The sequence below is a fragment of the Diospyros lotus genome, chromosome 7 (genome assembly GCF_014633365.1).
Source record: "Diospyros lotus cultivar Yz01 chromosome 7, ASM1463336v1, whole genome shotgun sequence".
Taxonomy (NCBI): domain Eukaryota; kingdom Viridiplantae; phylum Streptophyta; class Magnoliopsida; order Ericales; family Ebenaceae; genus Diospyros; species Diospyros lotus.
Window position 1 is genome coordinate 37,509,952 of NC_068344.1, and position 17,169 is coordinate 37,527,120.

Genomic DNA, 17,169 nt, shown 5'->3' on the forward strand with positions numbered 1-17,169 from the left:
TTGAGACATAAATACATAGCCATGGCTGGTTGTTAGGCATCTTTATGCATTTTTACTTTCATTTACTTCCATGCAATCTTTAGATTTATATTATGTGTGCGCTTTGCTGAGAGCTAATTGTATTTGTTGATTGACATTCTATACATACAGGAGATAAAAATATAAGGTTGGTTTGTCTGCTTTACATGCTTCTTGTTCTCAAGCATCAAATAATGTGCCAATCCTGTTCAACAAATTTTGCTGAAACTAAGGTGGTCTTCTAGGTTGTATTTGTTGATTGACATTCTGATAGTACCTCTAAACAATTGATTGAATTTTTGTTCCAAAACAGTAAGAATTCCTCACTTTCTGTAGCTTCAGCAATGAATGAAAACCAATACAATGAAAGAAGACAAAAACAGGCCTATTCGAGAGGGCCTCTCTCTCCCACGAATTCTCTAACAGATTTTTCCACACCTTCTCTCCTCCCTTTTATACCTTCTCCCCTGCTCATTCCAGCCCATGCCCGATCATTCCTTTCTAACTAACTTGTGACTCTTCTACCCTTGAGTCATTTTACTTTGTTGCCCCTATGGTCCCCACCACTTTTCCCTTCCTTCCTTCTTCTCTGATAAGTTTGTTTAATGGGGGTCCTAACACATTCATATTTTGTGGTCCTTCAAGTTTTTAAGCTGTCTCCTGCACCGTACATATTGATAAATTCAATTTTCTGTTACACTGAGTGTCACCTATATAATCTAGAAGACCACCTTATGCTAGTAGCTCTAAGACTGCAGTGCACTATATTGTCTGTTCCTTCTGTTTGATTACCTGTTACCTTTTCTCCTTTTTTACCTTGATAAAAGAAATATGTGCGCTATTTTCCTAGTAAACTTCATGTATTTGTCTGTTATCTTGGGCTATATCAAATTGCATAAGAAGCGAAAACAAGAATGTGTCATGGTAGCGAGGCCACTCTCCAAGAAAAAAAAGAAAGAAGCACGTCTTCTTTATGCACATGGGGGTGATTCCTACCATGGAATTTTGAGTGGGGCATATCATGAATAAAACTTACAGGAGAAAATCAATTTGGTCGTTCAGGTCACAGAAGCACCATTAATGCATATTGCCCGACCAGCAAGAAAGCCACAGAAGATTCTACTTTGTGGATGGAGGCGGGACATTGATGATATGATTGTGGTGAGTTTATCTATCAAAGCCCCTAATTCTTTCTTTTGTTCACCTGAATGCTGCAGGTTTGGAGAGGAACTCTACCCCAAGATTTCATCATTCCAAAGTCTATAGAAAGGATACTTTTTTGTGGTTGGCGGCGAGATATGGAAGATATGATTATGGTAACGTTAAAAGGAATCAACTGTATCCTCCCAGTTCTGTTGAGGCAATTCGTGACATACATAATACAGTCATGGACATTTCAGAAACATTTCAATAATTCTCTCCACATAGATGGAATCCATTCCCAGTGTTGTCACGTTCACTACTCAGAAAACTCCCCTCTCTTTTCTATTCATTCAGCTGTCTTGGTGATGCAACAAAGGAATTAAAATACTCTGTTGTCAAATTTAAATATTAATGTTCTTATGTTATTCTATTTTAGGTATTGGATGCCTTTTTAGCACCTGGTTCTGAGCTGTGGATGTTTAATGATGTTCCTGAAAAGGAGAGGGAAAAGAAGCTCATTGATGGTGGCCTTGACATTAACCGGTTGGTGAATATATCAATTGTTAATCGTGAAGGAAATGCAGTTATAAGGCGCCACCTGGAAAGCCTTCCCTTAGAATCTTTTCATTCAGTAAGTACATAAATTTAAAACGTGTTAAACATCTTAAGTAGTCAAATACTGCAATCCAGATTCCAGGATTTGTGATGCTCCATGGAAGAATTAGCACTACCAAGTTGACCTGTAATGGAAAGAGCAAACAGTGGGTGGTATATTTTTATCACTTGAACCTTGATCCTTCAAATACCATGATTAACTATCTAAAAGTCAATACAGATCTGTTCTGATTATGAATCTGATGCGAACCAGAAAAGAAACCACTGAAACTTGGATTCAATTTCACCAACTCCAATAAAAATTACAAGGAAAAACTAGGCATTCGAGAGGCCCTTAACTCTCCCTAAGAACTTAATCCAAAATTTTCTTACCTCCTACAAATTTCTCCCTCCCCTATATTCTCTTCCCTCCTCCTCTATCTGAATTCGGTTTCGCAATTGTTGGGTTGTGTCCCACTCTACCCCTACGCACATGGCTGGCTGTTATGCTAGCCAGCCAATTTACTCTCTTGCCCCTTGGATCGTCTTTGATACGTCCAGTGAACTGGGAGCCTTTCATTACTGCCTCCCTACCTCCCTAAACTTTCACCTTGTCCTCAAGGTGGAAAAACAGAAATTGCTGCTGGATCAAGTGGTAAGGCTCCCAAGTAGCTTCTAACAGGGGTAGCCCCTTCCATTGTATGAGCACCTCTAATCCCCGTAAGTTCTTCCCAGTTCTCGACCGAACTCTAAGCACTGCCTCTGGTTCCACCATCATCTCAAGGTCTTCATTAAGCTGTCGAGGAATCTCCATATTAGCTTCCAATGCCCCCCTTGCCTCCCGTAGTTGAGACACGTGAAATACAAGATGGATAGGGCAATGAGGTGGCAGTATTAACTTATAAGCTACTGGGCCTACCTCCTTCTCAATTTCAAATGGACCATAATATCGGGCAACCAACTTTTCATTTGCACGGGCGGCCAATGATTTATGACGATATGGCCTTAATTTCAAATAAACCAAGTCTCCTTCTTTGTATTTCACTTCCCTTCTTTTCAGATCTGCTCATGTCTTCTTCACTGCTTGTGTACCATGCCTTTAGTTTTGAGGAAGCAAAACAACATAGGTACGTTTCTAAAGTTTGATTAATTACCTCCGTTTGTCTATCTGTTTGAGGGTAATAGGATGTGCTTCAATTGAGTTTGGTACCTTGTAGTCGGAACATCTTCTCCCAAAATTTGCTCATGAAAATTTTGTCTCTATCCGATACAATGGACCTTGGCATTCTATGAAGCCTCACCACTTCTTTAATAAAATTTCTTGTCACCTCCCCAGCTATAAACGGGTGTTTAAGGCCAATGAAATGCCCGTACTTACTAAGTCTATCCACCACCACCAAAATTGAGTCCATCTTGCCAGACTTTGACAATCTCTCAATGAAGTCCATTGCAATGCCGTCCCAAATTTGGTTTGGGATAGGAAGGGGCTGCAAGAGTCCCCCCGGTGCTAAGGCCTTATATTTATTTTGTTGGCAAATTGAGCAATCACTTACATACTGATATATATCCCTCTTCATTCCTTGCCAACAGATATTTGTCGCCACCCTCTTGTAAGTTTTTAAGAATTCTGAGTGTCCTCCTACACTTCCATCGTGCCCCTCATGAAGTAACAATGGAATGAGAGTGGATCCCTTTGGTAAATACAACCTTCCCTTGTAAAGGAGATGGTTGTCCACCAGCTAGAAGTTAGGGTGTGAAGTAGGATCAACTTGGAGATCTTGGATAATTCCTTGCAATCTTTCATCTTCCTTAACCTCACTAGCTAACTGATCCATTTGGACCACTTTAGGCACTGTTAAGGCCATTATTCTTGCTAGGTGGCAGATTTGTGACAATCCATCAGCAGTTTTATTCTTCAAACCCGACCAATATTGTATCTCAAATTGGAACCCCGTCAATTTCATCATCCATTCATTTCAAGTATTCCAGACTCACTGTTCCATCAAGTATTTGAGATTCCTTTGATCTGTTCAAACCACAAACTTCCTGCCTAACAAGTAGTGTCTCCATTTTTGCACAACAAACACTATGGCTATCAGTTCTCTCTCATAAACATATTTTTTTCCTCCCTAACTGACTGAAAGCATGACTGAAATAGGCCTTTGCTCTTGCATTAATACAACCCCCATTCCTTGTCTTGAGGCATCAGTCTCAATGACAAAGGGCTTCCCAAAGTCCGGCAAGGCTAAAACGGGTAAGGATACCATTTTAGTCTTAAGTTGCTGGAAGGCCTGCTTGACTGCCACATCCCAAAAGAAGTTGTTCTTCCTTAATCTCTCCATTAGAGGCCTTGCTAACTTGCCATAATCTCTCACAAAGCGTTTATAATATCCTGTGAGGCCAAGGAACCCCCTCAATTCCTTTACCGATGTAGGAGTAGGCCAATCTAACATAGTTTGTACCTTACTTCGATCAGCTGAAACCCCACGATGAGATATAATATGGCCTAAATATTCAATTTCCAGCTGCCCAAACACACACTTCTTTCTGTTGGCAAAGAGTTGGTTGTCCGCTAGTACCTTTAAGACACAACGTAAATGTTGTGCGTGCTATTCAAAATCCTTGCTATACACCAATATGTCATCGAAGAATTCCAACACAACGCCTTAAATATTCTTTGAAAATGTCATTCATCAATAATTGGAAGGTGGCTGGCGTATTCGTCAGCCCAAATGACATTACTAGGAACTCGTAATGTCTTTCATGAGTTCTGAAAGCAGTCTCGAGAACATCCTCAGACTTGACTCTAATCTGATGGTAACCGGATTTCAAATCAAGCTTGGAGAAGACTATGGCACCATGCAACTCATCAAGTAACTCCCCTATCACGGGAATGGGAAATTTGTCAGGGATAGTGACCTTGTTCAAGACCCTATAGTCCACACAAAAATGCCACCCTCCATCCTTCTTTTTTTCCCAACAACACCGGACTAGAAAATGGGCTGGAACTAGGTTGAACAATTCCAGCAGCCAGCAGCTCCCCCACAAACTTCTCAATTTCATTTTTTTGCAAATAAGGGTATCGGTAGGGCCTTACACTAACCGGTGTGGTTCCTGAAACTAGATTTATGGCATGATCCTTCCTCCTGCAAGGTGGCAGCCCCTCCGGTGTAGAGAAAACCCTCTCAAACTCGACAACACCCCTCTTAGCATCACTGGATCTTCCTTTCGAGCTTCTTTAATCTCTACTACCATGGTTCCCAATTCTAACAACATTCCTTCCCCATTTTCCTTAAAGGCTTTCACCATCGCCTTCAAGGACACCAATGTCTTGCTCAAGTTAGGGTCCCCTTGCAATGTTACCGCTATGCCTCCTATCTGAAATTTCATTGAGAGGGCCTTCCAATCCACATTCATTTTTCCAACGACTGCTAGCCACTTCATTCCCAAAATTACATCTAAGCTCCCCAAGTCTAGAGGTAAAACATCCTCTACAATTTGCAAATTTTGGAGATTAAGCTTCACTCCTCTGCAAATTCCAATCCCTTACACTGCCATTCCCATAATTTCCCCATATCCTACTATTTCCTCCCTTGGTAAACCCAATTGCTACACCAGCTCGGTTGCCATAAAATTATGCGTTGCTCTTCCATCAATAAGCACCACTACTCACTGCCTCTCTATGTCCCCTTTGAGCTTCATAGTTTGTGGTGTAGTTAATCCAACTACAGAGTTCATTGAGAGCTCAATGATCTCCCTCCCTTGCCCCGACTCTCCTTCTCCCTCAACTACCGCCTCTTCTACCTCTTCATCATATATCATCATCACTTGCAGCTCTTTATTTTTGCACTTGTGGCCTATAGTATATTTCTCATCACATTGAAAACATAGGCCCTTATCCCTTTTTGCCTTCCATTCTATCTCGCTAACCCGTTTAAAGGGCAGGTTAGTCCATCTCCCATTGGCCTGTGGTCGATATGGGTTAGTAGGATTGACTGTCGTCGATTTGGGGGGTTGTTGTGAGTGTGGCAGAATTCCCCCTTGCTGGTAAGTCGAAATTGGGTTCAACGTGGCTTGTCCCTTGTTTGAACCTGATCCAACCGCGCCTCCACGAACCACCTGATTTCGCTCCTTTATACGTTGAGCTAAATCCATCATCTGCTCCAAGCCCCTCGGCCTTGATATCAGGCTTTAAACCATTTATGAAATGCCCTTCTAGCATGGCTTTCGGCAGGTTCTCAAGGGGTGATGCCAATGTCTCGAACCACCTGATTTCGCTCCTTTATACGTTGAGCTAAATCCATCATCTGTAATACCCTGTTAACCCCAGAAATCCCCTTAGGGCCCTCACGGTTGTGGGTCTCGGCCAAGCCACCATAGCTTCGATCTTCCTAGGATCAGTGCTCACCTTTCCCTCAACGATTTTGTGCCCCAAATACTCCACCTGCCCCTGACCAAACTCACATTTGGATTTCTTGATAAATAATTGGTGGTCCCGAAGGATGTCTAGGGTGGTTTGCAAGTGCAATAGGTGTTGTTCGAAGGTGGGGCTATAGATAAGGATGTTGTCAAAGAAAACTAAGATGAATTTCCGCAAGTGGTCCTCAAAGATGCGGTTTATGAGGGATTGAAAGGTGGCTGGGGCGTTAGTAAGCCCAAATGGCATTACTAGAAATTCAAAGTGGCCGTGGTGTGTTTTGAATGCAGTCTTAGGAGTATCCTCGGGTTTCATCCTAATTTGATGATAACCCGAGCGTAAATCAAGCTTGGAAAAGAACTTGGCATGAGGGTATTGGTAGGCTCGGATATTAATTGGTTCGGTGTTTGGCTTGAGGTTGATAGAGAGGTTAAACAGTCAGTCAGGGGGTAGGGATCTGGGTTCTGCAAATAGGTCCTCATACTTCACCAATAATTCATCAAGTAAAGCCAAATGTGTTACCTGATTAGGGGAGTCCTCCCAGTTGCTGACGATTAAGTAATACTGCCCCAACCCTCCTTGTTCCTCAGGTGCGTCCTCTGCAGCCACTATTGAGAAGAGTTGGGCCCATTGAACCCACTTCCCCTTCATGACTTTCTTCAAAACCTTCCCCGACATCAGCTTGCACACCCCAGCTTCTTTCTCGCTCTTGATGGCCATTCTCTTGCCCTCCTTCTCAAAAGATACTTCCATGCGGTTAAAATCAAAGCTAATTGGGCTTACTCCTTTCATCCAATCCACCCCCAAGACCATATTGCAGCCTCCCAACTACAGCAGCCTTAAATCGGTTACGGATTTCTCCCCTTGCATTTCCCATGAAAAACCCTTGCAGGTCGAGGTACTCAACACCTTCTGTCCATTGGCCACTGTTACGCTTAGGGGTGGCGTTCCTGTCAGTTGGCAATTTAGCCTTCTTGCCGTGTGCTCATCAATAAAACTATGGGTACTCCCACTGTTGATTAGGATCATTAGGGTACTTCCCTTAGCCTAGCCTCCCACTTCGATAATTTTGTTGTTGGCCACCCCCTTCAGGGCATGAATGGATATTTCTCCATTGTCTTCCACGCCCCCGTCATCCTCATCTATTTCTTCCTCCACCTCCTTTATCCCCTTCTAACAACAGAATCTGCCTTTTGCAAGGCTGCCCCGGGTGGTACTTGTCCTCGCACTGGAAGCATAGACCTGCCAGTCTTCTTTGCTCCCTCAACGGATCTCCAGGGAGTGCTACACCTTGTCCCACAACTCCTCTTGCCCTGCCAATCCACTTACCTGCTTCCCAGTTAAAATGCCTTCCTATCCCATTTTGGGTTCCTGCCACCATTCCCCTTGTCTGCTACCTCTACCTCTTAAGCAATGCCTCTACTGCTAGCTCCTGTAGTCGAGCATCTTCCGATGCTTGAGCTACCGTCTGTGGCCTAAGCACCTTAACCATTGGTCTTAACTCCTCATTGAGGTCACTTAAGTAACTTGATACAAAATAGGCTTCGGTGAGGTAGGGGTTGTATTGGATCATGTAAGACCTCAGCTCCTCGAAGCGTTTCTGGTATACCTCTACACTTCCTAACTGTTTGAGCTTGTTGAATTCTTCCACAATGTTGACCATACTTCTTTCTCCAAACCTTCCACATAGAGCCTCTGTAAACTCCCCCCATGTCGAGTTTCTCCTTAGCCGTATGACTCCTTGATACCAAGCGTCGACCTCTTCGTTGAAGTAGGCTGCTGCCAGAGACACCTTCTGCAGCTCTGGAATGTTATGCCATTCGAACAGTCTTTCACAGTTCCTTATCCACCATCGTGGATTAACCCCTTCGAACACTGGAATGTCCATCTTAGGGAGAGGGAACCCTTGTGGATGATGGTTCGCTGGGACTACTGGCCCTCTTCCCAGTATTCCTTCTTCTCGGCCACCTTGGTTAAGCTCCTCTTCATGTATTTCCAGCTCCCGTCCAGCTCTATCCCTTTGGGGAACAGGATCTATCCCTTCTCTCGGTGGAAATTCAGGCGCTAGCCTTATTGGTTGTTGTTAGCCTAACATGGCTATGTATTGTTGCATTTGTGTAGCTAGTTCCTCCCGAACCCGTGTAATGGACTCGTACAACCTCCTTTCCATTCCATCCATGGCACTATCCACTCGACGATCCAGTGCAAGAATAGCCTCCTGATTTTGAGTCGTTCCCAACTCCATTTGCTCCATCTTACTTTGACATTCCGCCACCATCACCCCGGTTTGCTGCAACTGTGTTTCGAAATTCTTCATACGCGTTCCCTTGGCCATCGCTAGACCTGCTCACCCATTCGACCAGAACAATGCTCTGATACCAATATGTCACAACCCCGTTGGAAGATAGCAGGGTTTACCGCAATTCTGAGCGGATTACAAGGACGGAGAAGAGAATGTGAGGGAGAATAGACGAGATAGAGGAAGAAAGTGAGAGAGAGAGAGAGAGAGAAGAAGAAGACTAGAAGAGAATATTTTGATTGTCTTTTTCATACCGTTACACTGCATAGAGGGATCCTATATAAAGGCGTTTGGGAAATCATTCCTTGACAGTGGGGCCCTCTCTTAACCGTGTACCGAATATTCTAACAACCTACTGCTCTGCTATGGCCTACTGCTACAGCTGGAGGGAATTACATTAAGGGAAAAAAGAAAAATTAAAATTCTATCCGAGTAGCTCCATGCGTGACAAAACCGCTCTTCGACAGAGCCTTCTTGGGTGGGTTGGAAACGACTCCTTAACAACAATTTGAAGTCCTCCCAATTCCTCACCCTTCGTCGCTTTTCTTTCCATTGAAACCACGAAAGTGCATCACCCTCCAAACATAGTGCTGTTGTATCCAACTTCTCATCATCAATCAGCCCGTTCACCGCAAAGTACAATTAGGCTCGGAATATCCAACCGTCTGGATCTTCGCCTTCAAAGAGGGGCATCTCCAATCAACGTCCTTGGATCTTCGGCCACCAGCCCCCATCCAGACCACTTGCTTCAGCTCGCCGTACTCCTATTTTTGGCGTCGCCTCGGAATCCTAAGTGAATTCCAGTGGCTGGTCTCCCAACTTCTCCTTGTTCTTCCTCTTCCGTTCCTATTCTTCCCACCTCGTTCTCATCCATGTGAACTGCTCCAACATGTTCGCGACATTCTTCTCCATCGATTGAACCTCACCCCTCATGGCATCAACTCACTGTTGCATGCCTTCCATCCTCATTTCCAATTCACCTACTCGGTTCGTCAGGTTCACCATATCGATGATGCTATGATACCAAATTGATGCGAACTAGAAAAGAAATCACTAAAACTTGGATTTAATTTCACCAACTCCAATCAAAATTACAAAGAAAAACTGGGCATTCGAGAGGCCCTTAACTCTCCCTAAGAACTGAATCCAAAATTTTCTTATCTCCTACAATTTCTCCCTCCCCTATATTCTCTTCCCTCCTCCTCTAACCGAATTCGGTTTCGCACCTGCTGGGTTGTTACACAACCCAGCGATTTTCCCACTCTACCCCTACGCAGGCTGTTATGCTAGCCAGCCAATTTACTCTCCTGCCCTTGCCCCTTGGATCGTCTTTGATACGTCCGGTGAACCGGGGGCTATCAGAATCAAATTATCTTTCTTGGTCTTAGTGATGCAGCTGCTATTTGTGGGGTTAAGGAATGATATATTGTATCTCTTCTCTTTTCTAATTTACTAAGATATTTGCTGGTTTTTACAGATCTTAATTTTGGCTGATGAATCAGTGGAAGATTTAGCCATTAAAGCTGATTCCAGATCTCTTGCCACTTTGCTTTTGATTCGTGATATTCAGGTACTTCTTTTGAATGGTGAACTTCAATCAACTTGTGGAACTTGATTTTTGTCAAAGTCTACTTTTCTGTTTGCTTGTCCAACTCTGTGACAACATTATATTTAGGTTTTTTGCTTCTTTCCTTATAAGTAATTATTACAGGCTTAGTGGTCCACTCTATTAAAGCCACATCAATCATCTGCAGTTTTCATTTTGATATCCAAAAATATGTACAATGATGCTTGTAACTTGTAAGTACTATTAAGCTATTGTTACTGATATATCCACAAGCTTCCTGATAGCCTGTATTGACACCATAGTGTCTTCCCCCTAAACTTTGGTCTCTCCTCACTTTATTTTTTCAACCTGATTGTCTTATTATTGGGGGAATCTAGGTCATAAGTTTCTACACAGGTTATTTTTAGGTCATAAATGTTTATGGATGTGGGGGAGCCATGGTGTCTATCGCATTAGAGACTTGCCCCCGTGTAGGCAGCCTTTTACACAAAACAGGCCTGTGGATCATCTCCAAGAGATAAACACACATATATAATATAAAATAGGTGGAATTAGGCACAGCTTTCACTTTGATTACCTCTGTGTTCCTTTTGTTAGTTAAATGATGCAAAAGAGATGGAGAATCATGGTAAGGCCAACATTGAGGATTACCTGGGAAGTTGTCTTCTTGCTTAAAATGCTTGACTTGCTAGGCATTTCACCACTTTGTTAGTCCGGTAGGAGACAGGATTTGTTGGATGTAGAGCTTTCTCCACTAATTTAAGAGGATGCCTTCTGGTGAGTATTTTTTGATAGTTCTTCTTAAGAGAGGTAGCATCTGTACTCTCTAGAGTGCAATGCCTTGTGTTTTGAGCATGCAGCTGAAATGAATTTGAGTAACAAAGGAGTCATTGATCTGGACAGAACGACCAATCTTTGAACCCCTTTGCTACATTCTGCCACATGGAAAAAATCATCTGCTTCCTCTTGATTAACAAAGGACATTCTAACAATCTTAATAAATTTCTGATGCCCTTTGTTGCAGATGATCAATAAAAAATCAGCTAACCACTCAGAGGCAACTCGTCCACTATTAAAAAATCTGTGCTTGAGCAGCTATAAATTTTATGCTTCTCAAATCAATTTAATCTTTTGGTAGTTATAATTCCAATAGTTGCACCAGGTGGCTATTTCAAAATAGCCTAGGCTGCTATTTACGAAGAGACCTTGCCTGGAAGCAGCTGAAGCTGCTTGGCAAAGACTAGAAGTTCAGCTATTTACATACTTCTTACTTTTTAAGGAGTGTGTTTATTGTATAATTGTAGCTTAAGTTCATGTTGATTCCTTTGTTTTTCATATTATCAGGTTATAAAAAACAACATTAAATTGCCATCTCATCAAAACCTACACGTTAGGCAATGCATTTCTTTTTTTTTTTTCTTTTTCATTTGTGTGCAGTTGGTTCAAGAATTTTTTACCTGGCAACTTTATAAGAGAACATATTAACTGAAGAAGATCTATCCTCATTAGGTACTTGAATCTTTTTTTTTTTTATCAGTAATCTTACAAAAAAAAAAAGAAAAAGAAATATAAGAGTTGCATTTTTGGTTGATGTGTAAGATGTTGACAGCCTTAACACTGCATGTGATCCGTGATCATAGATGAAGGAATCTTTATCCTTAATGCCAATATCACCTTTTCCTTTTTAGCATCTGAGCTTTGAGGTAACGACTTAATTACTTGAAATGTCTTGTTACACTTTGCAGGCTAAGCGCCTTCCTTACAAAGAGGCCAGGGTTTCCCAAGGACTCAGAGGTATTGCACAAGGCTCTTGGATAGGGGAAATGCAGCAGGCTTCAGATATATCAGTTATAATCAGTGAAATTCTGGATCCAAGGACTAAAAATTTATTATCCATGTCAAAAATCAGTGATTATGTTCTATCCAATGAGCTTGTCAGCATGGCACTGGCCATGGTTGCTGAAGACCGGCAAATAAATGATGTACTGGAAGAGCTGTTTGCAGAAGAGGTAACCTTTTGTTGCTCAATCACCCCAATTAATTTGATAGCACTACATCATTTCATTGTTAGAAAGTTAACGTCAACCTATGTTTGGTCATGTTTAAAGAGCTTGGCTGATTTAATAACTGACGCGGAACTGGTTATGTGGATTGCTAACTGCATTTTGATTTTTCATACACAAGCTACCAAAGCATATAACTAGGTTTTACCAGTTGGTATAGTTTGACATGATATCTCTTCTCTAGTTTTAGAGGCTCTGTGTGCATGCTGTGAAAATACTACTTAAAGCAGCCCTAAATGATTCAGTTTAAAGTGAAAGAATGGGCAGTAAATATATTGACCATTCCACCAACCACATCTGATGTTATGGAATACTTCCACAACTCTTTCTTGTGGCTAGGATCTCTATTCTATACATCTTGTAAGTGAAATAAATCCACACTGTAAAAAGTTGGTCCATAAACCAAGCAGTTGACAATGATAATAATAATAATAATAATAATAATAATAAAACAAAAAGGTTATTGTATAAGATTTTTTATGCTATACATTTCAATAGGATTAGGAAAATGTATCGTGTACATGTGATAATAATATGGGATTATTAGAGGACTGATAAGTCGGCTACCAATCATTTCAATATCCAGATTACTTGTAAGCATTACTTGGTCATGAGAAAGTTTTATGAGTCTAATATGACACATTTACAAAGGGCAGCAATTTGTTCACGCTGTTCACTGTGGAATTCACTAGTACTGAACTTAAACCGCTGAACACTGGAGTACTTAATTTGATTGCTCACTTTTGTTGGCATACCCTATTGTCATTGATCTGACGGTTGTGGAACTTCAAATTCCAACTTTTCTGTCATTTCCTCTTTTGATCCATCAATAGGATCTCTTTGACTTTAGCAGGGCAATGAAATGCATATTAGGCAAGCAGATCTCTACCTTCGTGATGGCGAGGAACTGAGTTTCTATGAAATACTCTTACGAGCGCGACAAAGGAGGGAGATTGTGATAGGGTATCGCCAAACTAAAGCAGAGAAAGCCGTTATCAATCCCCCATGCAAAAATGAAAAACGGAGATGGTCACTAAAGGATGTGTTCATTGTAATTGCTGAGAAGGAATAACAACATCTCTTTTTGTCAAAAGCAGGAGATTCTTAGAAGTGTGGATCTGATTAAAGAATCAAGAGGATAGGAAAGAAAAGCTCACACATTATGGAGAAACATTACTAAAGAGATCCCTTTTGCTGCCTCTTTATTTTTTCAACAAGTGAATAGGGAACCACACTGCAGACGGCAGCTGAATAGAGACCACGCAACAGGGGAGCCAGGACCCACCTGACCAGATTAGTCAGGTAATTTAATTGAGCAAAGGATTACACAGGAAGATTGAGTTCGTTTTTAACTCTATATCCTTCTTCTTACTACACCATATCTGAAACTCTGCACAAATCAGAGATGCATATTAACTGTTTATTCTTCTTCTTCTTCTTCTTCATTCATTTATTTTCCCCCTTATCTAAGGGCACCTTTAAGCCCGAAGGGGCTTGTCTATGTATATATGGTGAAAAGGCAAGGTACTCTTGAAGAAACCTATGTACCATTGAGCTGTTGTGAATTGAATATTAGTTGGTCAATTCTCCATTTTGCTGCATTAGAATGGTGCAACTGGCTTTGACAAGGTTGTTTTCACTATTTTGAGAAATAAAACTGAGCGTGGCATTTGGTTTGGTTCCAATTTGGGAAATTTGCAAAAATAGGACTGCCGGCGAAGAACTTTGTAAAAATAGGACTCTTAATTTTTTTTTACAAAATTAAGACTTTTGAGAGTTGAATGGACTAAAATGTCTCCGATTTAAATAAGCTTACGATCCCCTTCATCTTCTTCCTTTCACACGCACATCCCCAATCGCCCCGCCGATCAGAACATTTCTCTCGCTCGTCCTCTGTTCTAAGCATCTAAGGTTGTTGCTTCTTCGTCGGTCTTCGCCTTCAAAGCTATTGTAGGTAATTTAAGAATATTTGATATTTGTTAAAGATCTGTTAAAGATATCGGTTACCGATATCTGTTAAGGATATCTTTAACAAATATCATATATCCTTAACACTTATCTGTTAAAGATATTTATCATGACCACGACAAGAAACTAAAACAGTCGTAGTGAATATATCAGTCACGAACGCAATCAACGATGCCATGGCCCTGCTACAATCGTTTTTCTCATTTTCTTGTACATGACCACCATTTGTCTCTTTTCCTCTACCATCAACGTAAATACACACAGTACATGTATAATATATGATACATAATGGAGAGAGAATGAGAGAGACCCACATCTCTTGAATCATAAACAATATACACACATATATTTAGGTTACAGAGAATGGTAAAAGAACAAAAAAATGATAGATGGATATATATATATATATATACCTTATATATATAGAGTAATAGAGAGAGAAGGAAAAAGATCTATTGAAAAAGAATAAGAAGAAGGGGATTGTAGGCTGATTTAAATCGGGGGTATTTTAGTCCATTCAACTCTCAAAAGTCCTAGTTTTGCAAAGAAAAATTAAGAGTCCTATTTTTGCAAAGTTCTTTATTGGCCGTCCTATTTTTGCAAATTTCCCTTCCAATTTTCAGTTTTCCTCCTCCCCTGCAACACAATGTTGCCAGAAGGAGTGGCCATCGGCCACAGTTGGCAGTTGCCAGAAGTGTACTCCGGGAGTTGGTTGATTATGTCTTGCTCTTATTCCGAGCCAAATCTATATTTTTGTTTTTGTATTCACTTTGTTTTTGTGTGTGTGGTTACTTTAGGTTGCGTTCTCTTTACTATTTTTAAGTCATTTTTAATTTTCAATTTTCTAAAATAATAAAAACGTGTTCTCTTTACTGTTTTTAAAAATATATTTTTAAAAACAAAAAAAAATTGTAAAAAAAACTCAAAACAAAAAAAATTTGTTTTGAACGTTTTCATCCAAAACAAATTCTAAACTCAAAATATATTTATTTATTCATATTTTATTATTGTAATGGAAAAATATTACAAAATTTATTAACTTTAAAATGTATATATTTTTTAATAATATATTAACATAAAATATTTATAATTTACTGAATAATCAAATTTATTAAATAAAATATTATTAAAAATATTATTTTAAAATTTTCAAAGATAACGAGTTTTCTAATTTTCTGTTTTGAGAAATAATTTTTTAAAATGACAAAGAAAACACGTTTTGAATTTTTTAAAAACAGACTACTAAAATAGAAAATTGAAAATGAATTCAAAACTCAAAACTAAAAATTGAAAAATAAAGAGAATACAGCCTAAATTTTTCGTTATTTTGATTACGCTTTTAAACAATGCATTATTAAGTAATTTAATTTTTGTACTTTATTTTTTTTGTAATAATTTAAATTTTTTATTATTTCGATTATACTCTTAAGCCATGCATTTTCTAGTCAATTACACACTTTAAAGTTGTAATTAAAATAATAAAAATGTAAGCAATTGGACCATGTATTGGCACGAGGTATGTAATTGATTCAAAAATATATAATTTAAGAATGTAATTGAAATAATAAAAAATTTAAATTATTATCGAAAAAAAAGGGTCAAAAGTATAGAATTAAATTATTTAAAAATATGTTGTTCTGAGATATCATCGAAATAACGAGTGACTACAAAAAAAAAAAAAAGTGGTGAAATTACAAAAATTAAAGTATGAGTTTGGCCCTAATTCCCCATTACTTGTCTCCTCTGCACCATGATGCTGTCCTATGTCAATAGAGTCGAGTTGCTTGTTGGCACAGGCAGACAGGTTGTCCTTTCTCCCGCTTTGACTCGATGCATTTACATGTAGTTAATATAAAAATAATTTGTGTTAATATTTGTTTAAATGGATAATAAAATTTATATTCATGTTTGATTGAATAATTAATTTTTTATATTAAAATTATATTTATAAAGAGGTCTTTATATCCTTTTTCTTTATGTATTTTTGCTTCTTATATTTTTAAAAAATATAATTTTTTTATTTCTATTTCATATCATCTTTATTTCTCGTTTTTGTTTTTATGTTACTTAATTGATAACTACATCTTTGATTCAAAATTAAAAATCATATTGGATTAAGTACAGTCAATATTATATATAAAAAAAAAAACTAATTTAACATTGAACCAAGGTGGGCAAAATATAAATATAATTAAGATAAAATGTTATAATGAATATGTAATTATATGAGAAAAAATAAAATAAGAAATAATATCATCGTATATAAATTAAAAGAAAGAAAAACAGACGAAAAAAACTCTGGAGGGCTTTGAGATCACGTGCATTGCACATGCACCGATCCTAGTCCATATAAATACCACCAACGCCGCTCCTACAACGTGAACCGACTTAGGGTTACGCTTCCGGTTGAGAGGGACGAAGAGCGATGGCGTCGAAGGCGAAAGGAAAGGCGGCGAAGAGGGCGTCGGAGGAGGAGCGATCGGTGGCGAAGAGCGTGAAGGAGTGGACCAATTGGACGATGAAGAAGGCCAAGGTCATCACGCACTACGGCTTCATTCCTCTCGTCATTATCATCGGCATGAACTCCGAGCCCAAGCCTTCCATCTCTCAGCTCCTCAGCCCCGTCTGAGTGCTTCTCTCCGATACCGAGATTGTGCATCTTGCTCTTATATTAGCAGTTTTTCGATGGTTCGGTGATTATTCGTCGAATTAACTCGTTGCTGAGCTAGCCTTTTGCTTTTCTCTTGTCCGCGTTCTGAAAGTTTCTGTTTGGTTGTGGAATTAATATGTGATTTGAAGTAGTATAGAGTTCTGGATTTTTGAAGAATTTGTTTCTGTTTAATAGCTGCCTTATTTCTTCCCCTTTCTTTCCTGTTTCTTTTGGTTTGATTTTCGGTACTAATACTTGCGTGTGTACGTGTATTTCCTGTGTTTTGTAGATGATGGTACGGTTGTGAATTGTGAAAGCGCTCAATCTTTTCGTTATCTGGGGATTGATCTGCCTATTGTTTTTTGTTTCATTCCTGTCCTTTATGATTTTGTTTTTGTTTTCTACAAGATTGAAACAGGTTTCTTCTACTTAAGATTTGAATCTTGCCGA

At 39.6% G+C, this 17,169-nt stretch overlaps 2 protein-coding genes across 2 annotated transcripts in view; both read left to right on the top strand.

Moving 5' to 3' along the window:
- The window catches only part of LOC127805735 (ion channel CASTOR-like), a 32,172-nt gene extending 18,470 nt beyond the window's left edge, over window positions 1-13,702 (top strand). Inside the window, exons 9-13 of the mRNA XM_052342488.1 lie at window positions 1,081-1,179; window positions 1,598-1,792; window positions 9,949-10,041; window positions 11,784-12,047; window positions 12,955-13,702. Coding sequence (XP_052198448.1) covers window positions 1,081-1,179; window positions 1,598-1,792; window positions 9,949-10,041; window positions 11,784-12,047; window positions 12,955-13,173 — 870 coding nt within the window. The 3' untranslated portion in view covers window positions 13,174-13,702. The remainder of the gene's footprint in view (window positions 1-1,080; window positions 1,180-1,597; window positions 1,793-9,948; window positions 10,042-11,783; window positions 12,048-12,954) is intronic.
- Window positions 13,703-16,441: 2,739 nt separating this feature from the next.
- Window positions 16,442-16,896, top strand: LOC127805889 (mitochondrial import receptor subunit TOM7-1-like). Its single transcript, XM_052342716.1, has one exon. The coding sequence runs from the start codon at window positions 16,495-16,497 to the stop codon at window positions 16,696-16,698; it is 204 nt and encodes a 67-aa protein (XP_052198676.1). The 5' UTR covers window positions 16,442-16,494; the 3' UTR covers window positions 16,699-16,896.
- Window positions 16,897-17,169: the final 273 nt, after the last annotated feature.